At 31.0% G+C, this 20,165-nt stretch overlaps 2 protein-coding genes across 2 annotated transcripts; both read left to right on the top strand.

Annotated features, from left to right (window-relative positions):
* The first annotated feature begins 6,633 nt into the window (after nt 1-6,633).
* On the top strand, nt 6,634-8,729 carry LOC106773972 (protein TIC 20, chloroplastic). Its single transcript, XM_014660745.2, has 3 exons — nt 6,634-6,789; nt 6,948-7,141; nt 7,889-8,729. Exons 2-3 carry the CDS (start codon nt 6,958-6,960, stop codon nt 8,524-8,526), a joined length of 822 nt encoding a protein of 273 aa, XP_014516231.1. The 5' UTR covers nt 6,634-6,789; nt 6,948-6,957; the 3' UTR covers nt 8,527-8,729.
* A 1,190-nt stretch (nt 8,730-9,919) lies between these two features.
* LOC106773970 (coatomer subunit beta'-2) lies at nt 9,920-20,012 on the top strand. Its single transcript, XM_014660743.2, has 24 exons — nt 9,920-10,222; nt 10,471-10,491; nt 10,657-10,718; nt 10,934-10,988; nt 12,190-12,226; nt 12,387-12,712; nt 12,826-12,957; nt 13,064-13,212; nt 13,654-13,722; nt 13,982-14,132; nt 14,223-14,288; nt 14,816-15,004; nt 15,353-15,493; nt 15,579-15,653; nt 15,802-15,978; nt 16,141-16,232; nt 16,316-16,432; nt 16,862-16,976; nt 17,117-17,188; nt 18,315-18,511; nt 18,617-18,710; nt 18,884-18,990; nt 19,115-19,247; nt 19,409-20,012. The coding sequence occupies exons 1-24, from the start codon at nt 10,220-10,222 to the stop codon at nt 19,556-19,558; spliced, it is 2,730 nt and encodes a 909-aa protein (XP_014516229.1). The 5' UTR covers nt 9,920-10,219; the 3' UTR covers nt 19,559-20,012.
* Nucleotides 20,013-20,165: the final 153 nt, after the last annotated feature.

The raw sequence follows: 20,165 nt of genomic DNA, 5'->3' as shown, positions 1-20,165 counted from the left end.
AAAATGAATTTATAATATAAGAATCGTCAGTACTTATATATCATAAAATAATTTATCTTTAGTCAATCGATACAAGATTTTGAACACTATAACTAGTAAAAACGTTAATGTAGTTTATTGATTTATGAAAAAATATTAAAATTATTCCCAATAAAAAGTTTATAGATACTAGAATTCCTTTTTACTTATATTTATAGTTATATATGTCGAAAATATAATAAAGTAATTTAATATTTATTTTCTTTATTAGTTACAAAAACAATCTTTACGGTTTTCTTGCATAAATCAATGTATTGTTGATTTTTTATATTAAATCTCATATTATGACACATTCATACCTATCTTACATATAATAATGATTTTCATTTTTTTTCTTTTTCAACTTGCATGATGTTATTTTTATTTACTTTTTCTTGAAAAAAATATAAATATTTATATTTTTATATCTACTTTATTATTTTGTATATGTCTCAAATGAATATAAAAATATGTCCTTTGACAAATATTACATCTTTGATTATTCTCAAATGTCTATTTTTCAAAGTATATTATGTGTTAATAATACACGTTACATTACAAAGCTTAGAAAAAATTGTTATGATATTAAGTGTTTTTTTATTTAATTACTTTTGGTTATTTGACATTTCTAAAAATTTATGTTTTAACTTACATTCATCTACCAAAATCCCTATAACTTGTATAAAAAAAATACAGACATTTAAAATACAACAATTTTATATGATAAATCATACATAAACAATAGAAAAAAATAATAATAACAAAATGAGGTAATTATTGTTAGAGAATTTCGTTACAAGTCAATGTCAAGTATACAGTTTAAATATTCATTTTTCTTCCCACTTTCCAAGTTTAAAAAGATTTTAAAGGAAATAATTTCTATAACTAAAACAATAATATTTTAGTTTTACTTTGTTTAAATATAGAAAACAGGGAAACAAAAAATATGCTGTTTTTGTTTTCTAATCATTTTAGTTTCAAGTTAACTATGCCTTAATCTTTTTTTTTTCTTTTATAAGCAACTATTCCGTTATCTCTCCCAACTTAAGAAACAGTTTTTAAAAAATCATTTTAAAATTATTTCTATAAAAAGAAAAAACATAACCAAACACGTTCTTTGACTACTTGTTCAATCCTCGATATGCATTAATTTTAAGAAGAAAAAAAAATCAAAACTTCAATATAATTTGAAAAAAAAAATGAAAAGGTATTAGTGTAAATTACTCTTTAATTCACTATTTATCACGGAACTCATTCATCCTAAATTTTATTTACACAATTTTATAGTACAATAAAATATAAATAAAGAGAAATACGAGGACAAAATTAAAATTAAGAAAACTAATACGAAAAAAAAAATAAAGAAACGAATAATTATCTTTTCTTCCTTCCGTTCGTGCACAATTAGGTAATATAATGTTTAACAAATTAATCTTTTGATAAATTAGAAATCAACAAAAAAAAAAAAGTTTAATAAGAGATTTTGAGTTAAATAACTTGTTTCACTTAATTATAATTTTTTTTCTTCAATCTCGAAAAACATTACAAATTTTTTCTAATTAAAATATAAATAAAGTTTAATCAAAATACAATTTAAAATAATATTAAATTTCAAATACAATATAAAATCAAAAAAACATAATACAATCTAAAAACATTTACGCTATGTTCGTTTGAGCTGATAATACTGTTTACGAGAGAATAGAAGTGCAGATTAGTGAGATGAGTTCAACATTGAATTCTAGCAAATCAGCTGATTTATATCTTCTCAAATCATCGCATAAGAACAACGCTTTAAAGATAACAAATCATTTTTAGTTTTTTTTAATATAATTTAATATTTAAAATTTATAGATGGATTGATAAGTCAACCTACTTTCTACAATTTTAACTTGGATAAGTCGAGTTCTTAATGAATGGTATTCAATTTTTTGTCTGTGTCGAAATTTATTTATTTTTAACTTAATCTGATTCAAACCTGTAATAAGTTGAGAGTTAACTCACGAATTTTAACTCATTTTGATATTTATACTGTTATATTTTTTTCTAGATGAAGAACTTTAATTTTTTTTTTTTTGGTAATTAGGGTTTAAACTTGACACACATATAAGGTTTTTAATTAATGGTGAACCCTTGAATGCACTGAAGAAGCAACTAACGTCAAAACCAGTTTCCTTTTGGCTCTCATAATAAGACAAAGTGCATGTAAAGAACTTGCACACTAATGTAGCCACAACGTTACTTTAGGATCCAATTATGTGGCTATATTCAAACCAAGAACAAATTCTCCAAATTCTACGGATGTTATTTAAGATTCAAGAGAGGGTTCTGTTATTTTTTTTATTGAGATTCACATCCAACATATATATATATATATATATATATTGTTTAAATATAATAATTAATTGTCTCATTTCTGGTTTTACGGTAAGAGTAATATAACATACATTAACATTTATTTGACATACTTAACAAGGATAAAATGGTTTTAAAAGAATAAATTTTTATAATACTTTTTTAAAGAAAAGTAAGAAAGAGTATATAAAATGAATGTAAAAAAATTACGTATTTTTTTTATATTATGTTCTCGGACTGAATTAATTTTATTACGTGAGTTTCGATGGATTTAAATTTGATTTAATAAAATATACAAATTTATTAATAATATTTAGACTATCAATAAAGAGACACACGTTGAATGCTTTTGACTTAAGTTTATTTTCAAATTTAGTATAAACATTTTGAACATATATAGATTATACATTTTAAGATATTCAATTAGAATTTAAAGTTTAGAATATATTCAAATTATAAGAACTTCTTGTTTCATCATAGAGACACACTTGTTTAATAGAAGATTTTCAATATAAAGATTTGTCTGAATAATTATTAAAACTAATCATATCATTTACGCATATAATCACTTCTTAAGATTTACTTATCACATTATCATAATAACCTATCAAAATCCACTTATAACGCGTTTCAAATTTGGACTATTTGTATTGTTTTTCTATTTTGTCTCAATTTTTATTCATTTTTTTTTTCTTTATCACAAATATCATCGGAAATGCAAATCCCAAAACAATAATATTTTAAATTATTATTGATGAAACATGTTATTATGCCAAAATGGAGAAAAATAAAAGCTATTTTTACTTCATTAAAGATGAGTAAATTTGTCCTCAAACGGAATAAATTTTAATTACTTTTAATTCATCAAATGATATTTTTCTTAAAATACCCGACATTAACTATAATGTTTGACATTTAATTACGCCATCATAATTTTTTCTAAGAGAAAGATGTTTTAAAAATAACATTGAAAAATAAGTAAAAATTTTAATGTAATTAATTGATTTTACGTGTTAAGTTATATTATGTTATATTTGCGTTTTGTTTTTGGTATACGATACATTTTAGAATAAATTGTTTGTTTCTTTTATTTAAAAAGTATTTTACGATTTTTATATGGCTTTAAAAAAAAATTCTTGTTTCTCTTTATTAAATATTATGAATATTTATGTTGTATTAATATGAAAAAAAATCACCCATAAAAAAAATATATAATACATTGATAATATTTACAAAATTGACTAAATTAAATATTTTTATTAGTAGGTGTATTGTATTGAAAGGTTTCTTATATTACAAACAAAAAGTAACATTTAGAAATAAATTCACATGGAAAAGAAAAATAAAGTTATTTCGCATTAAAATAATGGTATTATATGCAATAATGGGAGGGTGAGGGCCCACCTATATTCCCCACTTGTTACTACCAATAAAGGTAACAATAAAAGTTATTATTTTCATTCCACCATAATTAGGCAAAAAATTATTTAGATTATTCATTAAATTGATTCCATGAATGAGCTGAATTTTATATTTGGATGGTACCATTTTTTTCTAGTCTAAATTATTAGATGCTTAAATTCGAAATCATTTTCTGCGAAAATCATTCCTCATAATCAAGTGACTTTCAAAAGAAAAAACAAAAAATATTAAAAGATTAATTTTAATTTTAACTTAATCTTACCAAATCTATTTAATAGCTTAATTATATATATATATATATATATATATATATATATATATATTAAAAAATTTATCTGATTTTTAATCGATATATACTCTTTAACATCCTCTTTACATCAGAGCATAACAAGTATGAGATTAAATATATTAATCCAACAGTAATCCAATAATAATAATCCAATAATAAGTAAAACAATATATAATAAAACTTTGCAATAATAAATTCTAATACAACTTTGATATCATATTTAGGATTTAGAGTAATCCAATAAATAAAACATAATAAAACTCTGCAAAAATAGATTCTAATACAAATATCATATTTAGGATTTACAGTAATCCAATAAATAAAACAGTAGATGCAACAAATAAAAAAAAAATACTAAAATAAATTCAAACATTATAATGTTATATTAAGTAGTAAATTTTAGTCTCAATCTTATAAAATCAATATATAAAAGATTTACACTTATTTTATATATAAAATTTTTAATTGAAGTAAAATTTGTAATAAAAATAATTTATCTTTTACTAAAATAATTCCTAACCCACAGCATAATTTGCTTTTGGTAGAACAAATATTTGGAAAAGATTTATTAACACTTGTCTAAGTTCGTTAAACGAGAAGTCAAATCGAAGTTCAATCATGTTGTCTAATTAATAAACAAATAAGCAAACAAAGTAGATATTTTGACATTGGATGGACAGTATCGAGCGAAATGGAACAGATTCTGTTTGTTTTGGTGACTGAAATTAAAATCTTTGAGAAAAGAGACAAGGTTATATACGCGGCGACAGGGAGCAATGTTTGATTGCTTCTTAGAAAATAAATTGTAGAATATAAGGAAAATTTGTTAAGGAAGATTTATAAGTGTTGTTGTGAAGGCTGGATGAGCTTCCTGACTTCCATTATCCAAGTTGTTTGTTGGCTTTTTGTGTCATATTCAACACTGATGAGGGTAGGAAGCACTGACGAGGATGGAGAGTGATCATTAATATAAAAAGCATATATAAAAAATGATTTTTACTACTCATATCAACAAATACATTTATTTTTTAATAGTCTAACATGTAAAATCTCCATTATTGATACATGAGATGATAAGTTGGAAATTGAAAGGAAGAAGAACATGGTGAACCAGAAACACTCAACCTTTCTGTTCAACCCATGTTCAAAGGTTCTCCTCTTACTAATAAAAATAAATAAATAATTTTATGGCTTCCCATCAACCACATCTCATCTTCCAAATAAAATACGGTTTAATGCAAAAAAATCATATAAAGCCAATCTAATAATGATTATACGAATATCAAATTTATTGAAATATTAATTATTTTCAAGGTCACGTAGTGTTTTGTATCAAGGCTCGTAACCTTGACATTATTCTGCAAATCACGTAGTGTTTTGTATTTAGACCAAAATAGTAACTAAACATAATTATAACTTATATATATTAAAATAATTCTTCAGAGTTTAAACATCAAATCACTTCAAGAGAAATAATTTAAATTTAAAAAATACCTATTTTAAATTTATAGTTTTTTAAAATATTAAATATAAATCAAAATGACACTTGTAATTTTTATATTTCAAATAATTTAAAAAATATATTTTCTTTTGTTAGTTTAAAAAAAATTATTTAAATATAGAAATAAACTAACAAAGTAAAATACAAATTTTCAAATGATTGTAAATATTAAAATGTAAAAATTGAAAATATCACTTTACATCTACATTTTTAATATTTTAAAAAAATTATAATTTAAAATAAATATCTTTTAAAATTTATTGAGACAACAAAGGATTTTAGCCCTAGTTATTTCAGTTTGAGGAATACCTGTTGAAGATTTTTGTATTGTATATATAAATTAAAGTCAGACTAATGCTGAGCACCCAATTAAAAAAATATCATGATATAGGAAACTGGTTAGGGTGTTTACTTGGTGAAGGGATAGAGAAGCTTTGAGAAAATTGGAAAGTGGAGAAGTTTATTCTTGGATATATGCCTTATGCTTCTAATACATAATCACTTCTACTTTATCACTTTCGCATTAACGATGATTAATTAGGTTAACCATCTGAAAATTATCTCAATATTTTTATTATATTATTCAATAAATCCACATATGACATTGATCTTCTTTGAATCATCACAATATTTTTATTATATTATTCAATAAACCTAGATATTAGGGTTTTAAGCCTAAACCAATATTTCTAATATAATTGCCTTTTTCGAATAATATTTTCGGAACAAAAGAAAATTCATACGTGTTTTAAAATATAAATGATATTTTCTTAAACCAATTTTTTAGAAAAAGTTTTCTTAAACACACAAAATGTGTCTTAAAACAAGATCTCTCTCTTCTTTTTTCTTTGTAGCGAAGAACGAAGTGCAGCGGTAATGACAGCAGGGGGAAAGTACAAAAGTAAGGGTATTTCAGTCTTTTAATTAATAGAGATGTGTAGTTAGTAATAGTTGGGTGTAGAAAGAAAAAGCCATCTAGGTAAAAGAAAATAATTTATCTTGGTCTTGGTCTTGGGCTTGGCGCATTTCGAACTCTAGAAATTTTCTCCAGCCCAATCGAGGCACACAATTTCTTTATCTCTTTGTTCTGTGAAAATTGATGTGCAGAGACGCTAGCAGATAAACCTAACACACGAACCTCGAAAATTCCCTCAACACTGGAGTCGCTAAGTAGGAGTCGCTGGAAATTGATTCTGGGACTCAGGTTAGCTTTCTATAATGTTACGTGATGTGATTATAATGTTTATGTTTTTTTTTTTTTTTAATTAGTTGTGTATTATCTGATTCGGTAGTCATTTTTCAGCTGTAAATTTTTAATTTAATCGTAATTTGATTTTTTCGTGGTTTTCCTTCTTCAATCAGTTGAGCAACCATGATACAAAATGGTTGCATTATATCCCAAGGGTGTGCCCCTGTGAATTCTAGGTCACGCAATCATGTCGTACCCGGCAGCTCCGTGGTTCGATGCGCTTCTCGAATGTCTGCTAAGGTTGCCGCCTCAAACATCCGGAGCTTTTCGCGACATAATTTAGAATGTAAATCCTCGTTTCCAAGAGGTTCGTGCATGCTGTACTTATCTGTTAACTCGTTGACTTTTCCATTGGTTATGATTTGAATTTTTGAGCTTATGACTTGTGAGAATATTATTTGACCCGCCTTCTCTGTGAATGACAAAACATTTAAAAGTATGAGCTTAAAATCTGTGCACGGACAGTATAAATGGCTTTTACACTGTCAGCCAATCAAAATTCATCATAGGGATGCTTTTCAAGGTATTTATTGCAATAATTTAGCTAAATGCGAAATTACTACACATAAAATTTTGTGATTGGATAACGGCGTAAAATCTCCTGACGCAGTTAGTATGTGCACTATTTACTCTAGAAGTATATTCTGTTCTGTAGGAAAAGGGCTTCAATGGTGTATTATGATTGAATGTGGTTTTTTTAGATAACAGCTGATTGAGGGTGTAAATATTATGTTTAGAATTTTCTTACTCGGAACTCTTTTTGAGATTATTTCAAGGTGGTTAGAGTGAAAGGTAAGAAACTTGTCTTGCATAGCAGTTTGAGATTAAATGACAATGTAAAATCTGTGTAATGTCAATGCAGAGACTGTAAGTTTATAATATATTTGGTAGAAAAAAGGGTTTCTATATGGCCTTCGTGGATCATTATCATTATTAAATGTTGTACTTTTAAGTAACCCTTTGTTAGGGGTACGGACGTAATGTTTAGAAATTTGTTAGTTAGGTTTGATCATTCTATTTTCTAATTAAAATGTTCATATAATCTCTGTGGTAGGAATGGCATTTTCAAACGTGTTTGCTGCATCAAGCTTACGTTTAAGTGAGGGTCAAAATCTTCTCTTTCGCTCTTTCCCTGGGTTACCCAAATTAGCCAAGTCCAATATGGTCCCTAGAGCATCAAAGGATGTCCCAACTAGCTTCCGTTACCCTCCAATGACCAAAAAACCACAATGGTGGTGGAGATCATTAGCATGCCTACCTTACCTTATGCCTCTCCATGAGACATGGATGTATGCTGAGACAGCATATAATCTTCATCCATTCTTGGAATGCTTTGAATTCTACACGTACCCTTTTCTTATGGCAATTGGGAGCTTGCCTAGCTGGTTTCTCATGGCATACTTCTTTGTTGCATATCTTGGAATTGTGAGGAGAAAAGAATGGCCTCATTTCTTCAGATTTCATGTCGTGATGGGAATGTTATTGGAGATTGCCCTGCAGGTTATAGGAACTGTTAGCCGCTGGATGCCACTATCACTCTACTGGGGCAAAATGGGAATGCATTTTTGGACTGCCGTATCATTTGCTTATCTCTTTACTGTTTTGGAGTGCATAAGGTGTGCTCTTGTTGGTATGTATGCTGACATTCCTTTCATCTGTGATGCAGCATATATCCAAATTCCATATGATTAACAAGGAATATATGTAAAGAAGTTTACCCTTCTATATCACTTTTTTGTTGTATCAGAGTTTTTTCTTGAACAACATTGAAGAACAAGTAGTCTGTTAGTGATTATTTTTGTGAAAAAAAAAATGTATGAGATTTCCTACGTATTTGTATTGACTTTATATGTAGTCTCAGGGGTTTAATCCCTCTCTTTTCCTCTTCCCTCTGACATTCTCTTCAGTCTATTTCTATTACAAATGCACACTATCTTCTAGATAGTTGGTCCTTGTGTAAGATAGCAATTTAAGCATACGCATGAACCTGTTTAGTCGACAAAATTACTGTGAAATGGGAGATTGATATGACGGTATCGATTAAGGGTATTAAATCTCTATATACTCTTGGCGTGATTCAAGATTTCCAAGTTTTGTTACTCAGCATCATTTTAACTGTTTGAGCATTTTTTCTTTGAGGATTATGGATGGGAGTGGTCAATTTGGGCAGAATTTTCTTTGGAATAACATTGTAGATTATCCTTCAGCCATCATTCTTGCCACATATTGCATGTTACTCTTTCAATTCCTTTTACACAAATTTCTAAATATGCAAAGTGAAATTGATATTAAGTGTAATTTTGTTAATCTAATGTAAGATTTTTTATTACTTGTGGTCAATTTGAGTTAGAGCCAAAATTAATTTTATCTCATTACAGCTCACCATGTTTTTTCTAATTAGTTGAAGACATGGAGAGAAATATTTTGGTTTATTATTATTTTGCCCTTTCTCCCTGTATATATTTAAGAAAACTTTCTACCAACTTATTATTTTTAGCTAAAAATCAATTTGTGAAATTTTTCAATCGACATTAGCTAAAAAGAAAAACAAATTGGCTAAAAAATCTAATCAAAGTGACACAAGTTAAAATAATTATTTACATCAGTTGAAAATAATTTTAATCTTGTCAGTGATAAGAAAAAAAATCGACGTTGACATCAATTGAAAAGTATTATCAACTAATACTTTAAAATTATAAAACGCTGTATGATATTAACCTAAATGTTATATTGCTAATAATTAAAATCCTTTACTGGAAAAAAATAAAACGAAAAAAATTGAATTATTTTATTTCAATAAAATATCTAAAATTAAAAAATAAAATTCAAATTTAACGTGTTTGAATCTTTTGAAATTTACAAATTGACTTTCCAAATACTTACTCCGGAGACAGAAATTATTGTTTGGAAACAACCTACAATATCAAAACTGTCCTTAAACGAATTAAATAAATTGCAAGGACTAAAATATCACAGGGACTAATTTGCAAGAATTTCCCATAATTTTATTGCAGAAGTATATAGGTAGATATCTACGCCCTACCAGCACCATCTTAGTATATAGGTAGAACCATCTTAGTATATAGGTAGATATCTACACCCTACCAGCACACAGAACGACGACGTATTTGTCATTCGACACTACAGAGCCCAGTGGCATTCTCGTAAATCCTTGCCTTAACTGCAAAACAGCGTTCCGTTCCCCTTTGTTCCTCATCGATCGTAATAACTGCAAAACTCTGCACTGCGAAGCAAACCACTCGAGGCGCTCCGCTTTCTCTATCCCTTTCCATCTTCGAGCTCGATCTAGTGGTCTCTTCGAATCTGGCTGGATCTTCGACGAGTGCTCGCGATAAAAGCTTGTTAGTTTCTGCAATCTTCGAAAATGGTGAGCTTCCTCTCTTATCCCTAACACTTCACGGTTCTCAGCAATCCTAGATCTGGAGCGGACTCGCTTCGATTTGATGTTTTCTTATTACGCTCCCTCCTATTTGAATTTCAATTGATTGTGTATCCGTGACTTCAAACGCTAGCCTCCTAAATTAATTTTCAGATTTCAGTTACCACGGGATCTATTGTGGAATTGTGCATTGACTACTTTTTGTTTGTCTCTTTGTTTTTTGCTTGCTTTTGCAGCCTCTCCGACTCGAAATTAAGGTACTCTTCTTTTTTGTCTTTCCTATTGAGGTTTATTTTCGGAGGAATGTCTGATAAGTTTGGTATATAGTATTTCTGTGATTTGGACTTCTCTGCAACCGGGGGTAGCGCAGTGTATTACTTTCCTACTGCTTAAACTTGTGTATTTTTGATATATTTGAACAGCGAAAGCTTGCACAAAGATCAGAGAGAGTGAAGTCTGTGGATCTACATCCTACAGAACCATGGTAATGCCTTGTCCTTGGTTGTGCTGTTGTGATTTTACTCTGGAATTATTTTAGGATATGTAGCTAAATTGGTAACAGCATTGTAATATGTTACTCATCACGAATTACTGGATGTGACTCCATCATTTAGTTTTTCTCAAGCATGATCTCTACAAGGAGTTGGGGATAGTGGATACTTGGATGTTTCACTGAATGTGTGATGTTAATTAATACAGGATTCTGGCAAGTTTATACTCTGGAACTGTCTGTATCTGGAACTACCAATCTCAGGTTTGTAGATTTTTCTATTTGGTTTTTATATCGAATTGAAAATGTAATGTTGAATTCTTGCATGTTGGGACCTGAGTCGGACACACCATCTTTTGCATGGTGCTTATGTATAGTAATGTGCTGATGCACAAATAAAGGGTCTATATATTATGTCTTCTTCAAAATTGAAAGCATATGCATAATTTATTCCTTTTGTTAAAAATCTACTTTATGATTATATATTAGTTGACAGCGATGTTCAGAAAATGTTGGTGTTCTACTGAAATATTAGGATTATATATCTTAAGCTAGCATGCATGGGGCCGCTTGGAACAGTTTTGGGTTTCTATAATTTTCATTACTTTTTGGCGAAGCTTCTTAAATGAAGTTTTTGATTGTTTGTTTCAAATAATTGTATGGTCTAATTCATGACAATTTTTGTGCGACAAGAGCTTATTGAAAATTGTTTAAATAAGGTGTTTTACCCAAACCGACCATAGAAAAATTAAACTTTAGCAGTTTAGCTTTCAAACCCCAACCAGGTTGAGTTGCTTCCACTTTAGCCTATTGTTTGCTTATCTGCACGAGGTCACAGTCATCTTTTGTAATAAGAAAAATGTTGATAAAATGCTAGTAGCCACTCCAACTCTACAGAAAATTATAGTTTAGATATCCCATATATGGGAAGTCTATTTTTGGTGTATTTCCTTCCTTTTGGATATTTTTTATGTCCTTTCACTCTTGATAGTCAAGCTATCTGACAATTTTGGGCTTTTGTAGATTTATTATCAGCATTGTCTATGGCTTTTTTTCCTCCTCTTTACACAAAAAAATATATCATCAATGTTTTTGAAGAATTATAGCCTTTTTTTTTTTGTCAAATACGGGGAAAAACCAAGAAGAAAAGTGCTCCTGTACTTAGTTTTGTACATTCTGTATGGTGTATTTTGTTTGTGTTCTGGTGATATTGAATGAGAGATATCCTTCTTGCGTGTTCTATAATGACTTCATGGCCTTTCTGCAATCACTTAAAATTTCATAAGACTGAACATTCTATATGCACTGTATTTATAGATTTTAGGTTGGTATTAAAAGACGACCTCTACCACCTGTTCATATATTTGGAATTTTTTGCCAGACTTTATTCAAATGGATATTCCTCAGTAATTTCTTTGGATATTTGTCTGTGCAATTAGTTTAATTTTTTATCATTTTATTTCAGACCATGGCCAAGTCTTTTGAGGTTACTGAGTTACCAGGTGTGTGCATTTTTCAGTCTGTTTCGTTGTTTGTATATCTTCCTCTTGATTCATTTTATTTCATTCTCTATATATTTTGCTTGTATATCTTCCTCTTGATTCATTTTATTTCATTCTCTATATATTTTGTGGGTCTCTCATATACAGCTTGGTTTTGCAGTTAGGTCAGCTAAGTTTATTGCTCGCAGACAGTGGGTTGTGGCAGGGGCAGATGATATGTTTATTCGTGTATATAATTACAACACAATGGATAAAGTTAAAGTATTTGAGGCACATACAGATTACATTAGATGTGTTGCAGTTCATCCTACCCTTCCTTATGTGTTGTCATCATCTGATGATATGCTCATAAAGCTTTGGGATTGGGAAAAGGGCTGGATCTGTACCCAGATATTTGAGGGGCATTCTCATTATGTCATGCAAGTGACATTTAATCCTAAAGACACAAACACCTTTGCCAGTGCATCTCTTGATCGCACCATAAAGGTAAACACGTGTTTTTCTTGCTAGTTGTTTCGTCCATTTTCTTTGTTTTATTTCCATACTCCTATGGTAAATATTAAAAATTAATGTATTAATACTGCTATCTTCACTTGCAGATTTGGAATCTTGGCTCCCCTGACCCCAATTTTACATTGGATGCCCATCAAAAGGGAGTGAATTGTGTTGATTACTTTACTGGTGGTGACAAACCTTATCTAATTACTGGTTCTGATGATCACACTGCCAAGGTTTGTTTTCTATTTTCTGTTTCTTCTTTGTCATCTTCCGTTTAATTTGTTTTCCAATATGTATATATGGATAGGAATTATCATGGCAATAAAACCTTTAAAACAGGTATGGGATTATCAAACCAAAAGTTGTGTCCAGACTCTAGAGGGTCACACACACAATGTATCTGCTGTATGTTTTCATCCTGAACTACCTATAATCATTACTGGATCTGAGGATGGCACAGTGCGCATTTGGCATTCAACAACTTATAGGTAATTTTATGTTGTTTACATATTACTGAGTTGAGAGTCTTATGTTTTGTTATTTAATTTGGTGTGTTGTTCTTGCCATTTTTGTCATCGTCACTCTATCATAGGAACTTGAATAATTTGATTTTAGTTTAAATTTTTTATCACAATGAAATCATGACTTGTTTTTTCAAAATATATGATATTGCTTTCCACCTGTTACTTAACCCATTTTTTTGACATGTATGCCTAAAATTGATGTTCAGTTGAGAATTTAGATATTGCTGAAATTTGGTCAGGAAGAGTGGATAGTGGTGCTAGATTCTTATATATTAGATATTGTGGCCTTGCTCCATGTTACACTGTTTAAAGATTTTATACCAAGATTAGTTTGAAGTTTTTATCGAGATTATGGATATACTCCAGTTATTTTTAAAGTAAGATGGTGCTATAATCTGCCTGCAGGCTGGAGAACACATTGAACTATGGCCTTGAAAGAGTTTGGGCTGTTGGATACCTGAAGGGTTCACGTCGGTGAGTTTTTTTGGATTAAATTGTGAAAGTAATTACCAAGTCTCATATCTGCAGTCCCTCTGAATCATGTTGGGTGGAGGTGTAGGATATGAGACTTGGTAATGAAATACTCGCTCCTGATTAGATTACTGATTAGCAAAGTTTTTTTCTCCTTGTGTCATGGGATCTTGTTTGCTTTAACTGAAAGCAGAACATTTTTCTTACTTTTTTCTTCTCGTGATCGTGACATTATCTAAATTACAAAAATCTTTCTCTGAAGGGTTGTGATAGGCTATGATGAAGGTACTATTATGGTCAAACTTGGTCGAGAAGAACCTGTAGCCAGCATGGATAACAGTGGAAAAATAATTTGGGCTAAGCACAATGAAATTCAAACCGTCAATATAAGGAGTATAGGAGCAGATGTGGAGGTATGGGCTCTTTTTAACCTTTTTTGTCCATATAATACATGAGAAAAAAGTTGAAACTTGCTTTAGTGACACAAGTACTATGTATTTTAGATTGCTGATGGAGAAAGGTTACCATTGGCTGTTAAGGAGTTGGGCACCTGTGATCTCTATCCCCAAGTGAGTGAGCATCCCTTTTCTTTGATATTAAGTCTCATTTTTTTTTGCATTACTTCTCTACTTTTATCGATTATGCTCATATTAAGCAACTTTTAAAGGATACAAGAAGCAAGCGTATTACATTATTTAGCAATTCTGACATTTTGATATTTCAATTCTGGTTCTGACTTTTGTATTATGGTGATTCGTGCCTTTTTTTCTGACATTTCTTTAATTCTGATTGATTCTTTTTGCCTCTATATTGTATTTGTATGCATAAAATATGCCATTGTTTTATGTAATCTGTGTATAGATGAGTATTTATTTAAATAAATATAGGTTTTACTGTGTAATGTTAGGCATTCAAATTCAGATGTTAATGACAGAACTAGTTGGTATCTCAGACTATTATTTTCTTATATTCAATCCCTTTTCAAAAAAGTGAGCTTCAAACTAATAGTCTGCCCCTTAGGTTTAATTATGACTAGAAATTTAATTTTTCATGCATCTTGATTGGTGTCTGACACTTAGTTTACTTTTATTTTCAGAGTCTAAGGCACAATCCAAATGGGAGGTTTGTTGTTGTTTGTGGAGATGGGGAATACATTATATACACTGCTTTGGCATGGAGAAACAGATCATTTGGTTCTGCCTTGGAGTTTGCTTGGTCTTCAGATGGGGAATACGCTGTAAGAGAAAGCACATCGAAAGTCAAAATATTCAGCAAAAATTTCCAGGTTGTGCTTCACTTTTAGTTACTCTTTCTTTTTATTCTTTGTCTGAAAACACAAAAGTGATGACCACCAAACTAAATAATTTTGTTAAAAGGATGGCCAAACTGGTTCCTGCCAATGATTTACTGTTATAAAAGGGACCATGTAATAAAACTATGGTATCAGTTAATTTTCCTTGACCATTGCATCTGACTAACATTTTCCATTGCTGCTAGTAATAAGAGATCATTGATTTCTATTTTTGTCGCCTAACTTGGTTCACACAAAAAATTACCATCATTTAGGATGTCTTCCGAATGAAATTAGTTGTCTAAGAAAGTTTTAATTGGGAACAAAATTTGTATATTTCAGGAAAAGAAGAGTATCCGACCAACTTTTTCAGCTGAAAGAATATTTGGTGGCACTGTATTGGCAATGTGCTCAAATGATTTCATCTGCTTTTACGATTGGGCTGAATGCAGGTTGATTCGTCGTATTGATGTTAATGTTAAAGTAAGTGCTTCCATGAGGTGGCATCAGCATTCTGCTTTTATTTCTTTCTCTGTCTTGTTAATTTTGTTAAATTTTCTTGTGTCAGAACCTCTACTGGGCTGACAGTGGTGATCTAGTGACAATTGCTAGTGATACATCATTCTACATCTTGAAGTACAATGTGAGGATTCTACAAACTTGATCCATTTTTTACAATTGACTTTCTATGAGAAGGCGTTGTTTTTACCTTTATGATTTGGTTAAACAAATATCTAATGGCACTTTACTGGTGAAGTGTTATATAAACATTTTAACTTCCATTGTTGCAGCGTGATGTTGTAGCATCATATTTAGATAGTGGAAGCCCTGCAGATGAGCAAGGTGTTGAAGATGCCTTTGAGCTCCTACATGAAACGAGTGAACGCATCAGGACAGGGATCTGGGTTGGGGATTGCTTTATCTACAACAATTCTTCTTGGAGGCTTAACTATTGTGTTGGTGGTGAGGTATTATCTCTTTTCCCTTTTAGATTAAAAAATGCATACTTATTTTTTGAACTTGCTGTAATATTTTTTGCTTTGTCTTGATGAATCTCTTTTATCGTATGTGCATTTATTGAACAACAAGGATCCTACAATTCCTGATGATGCATTTCATTATGAATTTAGGTAACTACAATGTTTCATTTGGACCGTCCTATGTACTTGTTGGGATATCTTGCCAGCCAAAGTAGGGTCTATTTGATAGACAAGGAGTTCAAGTAAGTGAGTCAACGGTATGCATCATTCAAAACTACTCAATGCGGTAATCCTGATTTTTTCTTCTTTTGTCTATTTTACTCAGTGTTATGGGATACACGCTACTTTTAAGCTTGATTGAGTACAAGACACTTGTCATGCGTGGTGACTTAGAAAGAGCCAATGAAATTCTACCATCAATTCCTAAAGAACATCATAACAGGTAGTAGATATTTTTTGTTACTTCGTTACAAAATGACTTTTACTTTCATTATTTAGAAATTATGTTTGATATGTTTTGTGAAAAGCTTTTCTTTTTGTATTGCATTGTGTTATAAAATTATGGAAATATACTTACCAAAAACAATTAACAATTCCAATAATCTGACACTCTCGTGTTCAAGTTTTTTGTGTGCTTGTTAATGATGATACCTTACTTTGATATATTCTGGACTCACTAGTCTCCGTGCTTGTTCGTTATTTATCATTGGTTGCTTTCTTTAAGAAATGAATATATGCTGCATTTTTTTCCTGGTGTTTGACTTAGAATAATTTTCTGTGTATGGTGTTCACTTGGACTACAGTTTCAATGTTTGATGTTCAGATGTGACATCCACCGTAATTGCAATTGTTTATTTGTTTCCTTCACTAGTGTGGCTCGTTTCCTGGAATCACGAGGAATGATAGAGGATGCTCTTGAAGTAGCTACTGACCCTGACTACAGGTTTGATCTAGCCATTCAGCTTGGAAGATTAGAGGTTGCTAAGGTAAATGCACAAGTACATATTTTCCCACGAGCATATATCATTTGACTTCTGAAAATTGAAAACTTGGGTTTCGAGTTTTTTACATTTCTCATATGCATCAGTCTAACTTGTGGGGTTATATTTTCATTATTCTTTTGCAGGGTATAGCCACTGAAGTGCAGAGTGAGTCTAAATGGAAGCAATTGGGAGAATTAGCTATGTCTACTGGAAAGGTGTTTTTCTCTATCAAATGAGTTTCTATGATTTATTTAACGTTTGGCTGAATTATATTCCTAAATATAGTTCTCAATAAGACCATGCTTAAGAGGATTCGGAGATTTGATTAGTGCCAAACTATGAAGTCCAAATTCTCCAGAATTAACAGCGTTGTTATAGTATGTTATTTTACATTACACCAATACTTGTAGAGTCTTGTACTATGTGCTTAGATGGATATGCGGGAGTGTGCACCCGTTTTCTTAGCAAAAAAGTATTGATTGATTTGTTTGTGATGCTGTTCAGATCGAGCTGAACAAAGCCGCTTCATTAATATTTTTTAATGCAAGTGGTCGTGTTTCAATTTGACCCCAAATGGTTCACACACAGCACTATCTCAGCAAAAGGGGATAAGGCTAGGTTTACTTTTCGGGTCTCTTACCATGTTGCTTGACTTGCGTCTGTTCTTTGTCTAACAAGGTTCCAAGTCTTGCACATCCTCTTTAGTCAAAATTAAAGTCTCATCTTCACTAACCATTGAAAACAAATCAGACCTGGCTCTGGTTTTGCTTATCCTCCTCACCCCGATTAAAGAGTTATCTTCCTCTTGCATTTTACAGTGACTGTGGTAAGAGGAATCAACCAAGCTTTTATAGTCCACTTGTGGGAAAATTCAGCAACCACTAAGTCAAAATAGTGAAACTATTCATATGTGGTTGAATAGAAATCAGAAATGCCTGTTTTATGAGTTTTTCATCATCTAATATTTGTTAGATATGATGCTTCAGTGATGGAAAACATTACAATGGGATAAAAGAAGGAAATTATCAAATTATCAAACATTACAATAGGATCCCAATTAATAATGTGCAGTCTTCCATTTCTTCATTAAAATTTCCACAAAGTAAAGCATCATTAATTTATTGCTCAATCCAAAAGCAATCCATTATGAACACTCCATTCCATCTCCATCAAAAGTTCCAATTGTACAAGAGCTCAGTGCTGATTCTGATGCATGATTAGGAAGTTGATTATTTATTTTATTCTTATTGTAATTGGTAATGATTCCGGACACTTGATGTTGATTGGTATTGGGTATCGTTCTTGGTCTTATGCAGATCACTGTATTATTTGTTCTTGCAGTTAGAAATGGCTGAAGAGTGTTTAAAATTCGCTATGGATTTGAGTGGATTATTACTGCTATATTCTTCTTTAGGGGATGCTGAAGGAATATCAAAACTTGCAACTCTTGCTAAAGAGCAAGGGAAAAATAATGTTGCATTCCTTTGCTTATTCACGTTGGGTAAACTTGAGGACTGCCTTCAGTTGTTGGTGGAAAGGTAATATTTTGTGGTTGTAATCTCTTGTTTATGATATTACTGTACTGAGAGAGAAAGGGTTAAGTTAGACTGCAGTTTGATGTAGCTGTGTTATACTTTTGACAGCAATCGGATTCCAGAGGCTGCTTTAATGGCTCGATCCTATCTCCCGAGCAAGGTCCCAGAGATAGTGGCAATTTGGAGAAAAGATCTCAGTAAGGTAATTTGTTATATATCAGATTTAGTTATAACTGAACAGTCTGAAATTTATGCTGTTCTCGTGATATTAGGTAGGAAATGTTCACAGTCCATTTCCCTGTTCTGGATATTGGCAGGTTTAATGTGTATTAGAAATACAAATTCTTATATCTATTCGTTAATGTGCATGCACAGGTTAATTCAAAAGCCGCAGAATCATTGGCTGATCCTGAGGAGTATCCTAATTTGTTTGATGATTGGCAAGTTGCGCTTGCTGTTGAATCTAAAGCTGCAGAAACAAGGTCAGTGGGGAAATGCGTACTTTTTTTTACAAGTATCTTACAACTTTGGTCATTTTTGTATTACTCTGTATGGTGTGCTAAACTTCTAACAGATGTTTTGTACTAATTATTTCTTTTATTATAGAGGTGTTTACCCTCCTGCATCAGAGTACGTGAACCAGGCTGATAAATCATATATCACCCTTGTGGAAGCTTTCAGAAACATGCAGGTAGAAGAAGGGGATCAACCTCTTGAGAATGGGGACTCCGTCCACGAGGTAAAATAAATAGTGTAGCTAACACCGTACATAAGTTCTCAACATTTTCTCCTAAAGTGATAGTGTCCTTTTGCTGCTACAGAAAGGATAACCTATAACCCCAATTGGATTGTCAGTGGTATAAAGTGTGTTTATGTTGTTTTTATGTTCTTTTGTCCCAGTTGACTGAACATAACGGGGAAGAGCACTATCCAGATGAGCATGAGGAACAAAATGGAGAGGAAGGAAGCCAAGAGGAAGCAGTTGTAGTGGATGCCGATTCTACGGATGGTGCAATCCTCATCAACGGTAATGAGGCGGACGAAGAGTAAGGTAAAAATAATGGAACCCGACAGTCTAAAAGCATTGGGTTGGAGCTGTGCGAAAATTGAAGCTTTATCTCGGGTGATTGCTTCTCAAGTTCCATTCCTAACTCCCATTTTGACAACTAGCTGCATTTACCATCATTACTATCACCTGAGTACCTGCAATTCTATTTTTGTTCTTTTTAATGTATCATACACTTTATTACAATTAGGCTGTATATTTTGGGAAATAGAGAGGAAATTATAAAATTATGTCCATTTTCAGTAGACGGTGACCAAATCTCAGAACACTTCACCAATTTTTCCATAATTTTGTACGGCAATTTGGCTTGGGATTTTGTTGCTTGAGCAATCATGGTATAATCCATGCTAAACTTTTCCTGTAAACTTTTTGTTGTGTAAGGGATGATGAGGTCAAGATAACAACGAATGCTAGGTATATTTTATTTTCCATCTTAAACTTTTCAAGAAACAATAACACTGTTTTATCTCATGCTAGAGGTCTACCTTCAATATTCAGTACAAACTTATACTACACAAGTTTGTCTACTAATGCGTTAGACACAATTATGAATATCTCTTTCGGATGTCTATTTTCTATTTTAATTTTTGT

The sequence above is a fragment of the Vigna radiata genome, chromosome 9, assembly GCF_000741045.1.
Source record: "Vigna radiata var. radiata cultivar VC1973A chromosome 9, Vradiata_ver6, whole genome shotgun sequence".
Lineage (NCBI taxonomy): Eukaryota > Viridiplantae > Streptophyta > Magnoliopsida > Fabales > Fabaceae > Vigna > Vigna radiata.
This window is presented reverse-complemented; position numbering and strand designations above follow the sequence as displayed.

Excerpts from the sequence above, each read along its gene's own strand:
- LOC106773972 (XM_014660745.2), top strand. The coding sequence starts at position 6,958 with ATGATACAAAATGGTTGCATTATATCCCAAGGGTGTGCCCCTGTGAAT. Across the intron at positions 7,142-7,888 it reads TAAATCCTCGTTTCCAAGAG|GAATGGCATTTTCAAACGTG; the intron begins GTTCGTGCATGC and ends TCTCTGTGGTAG.
- LOC106773970 (XM_014660743.2), top strand. Across the intron at positions 10,492-10,656 it reads CTCTCCGACTCGAAATTAAG|CGAAAGCTTGCACAAAGATC; the intron begins GTACTCTTCTTT and ends ATATTTGAACAG. Across the intron at positions 18,512-18,616 it reads CTTCAGTTGTTGGTGGAAAG|CAATCGGATTCCAGAGGCTG; the intron begins GTAATATTTTGT and ends TACTTTTGACAG.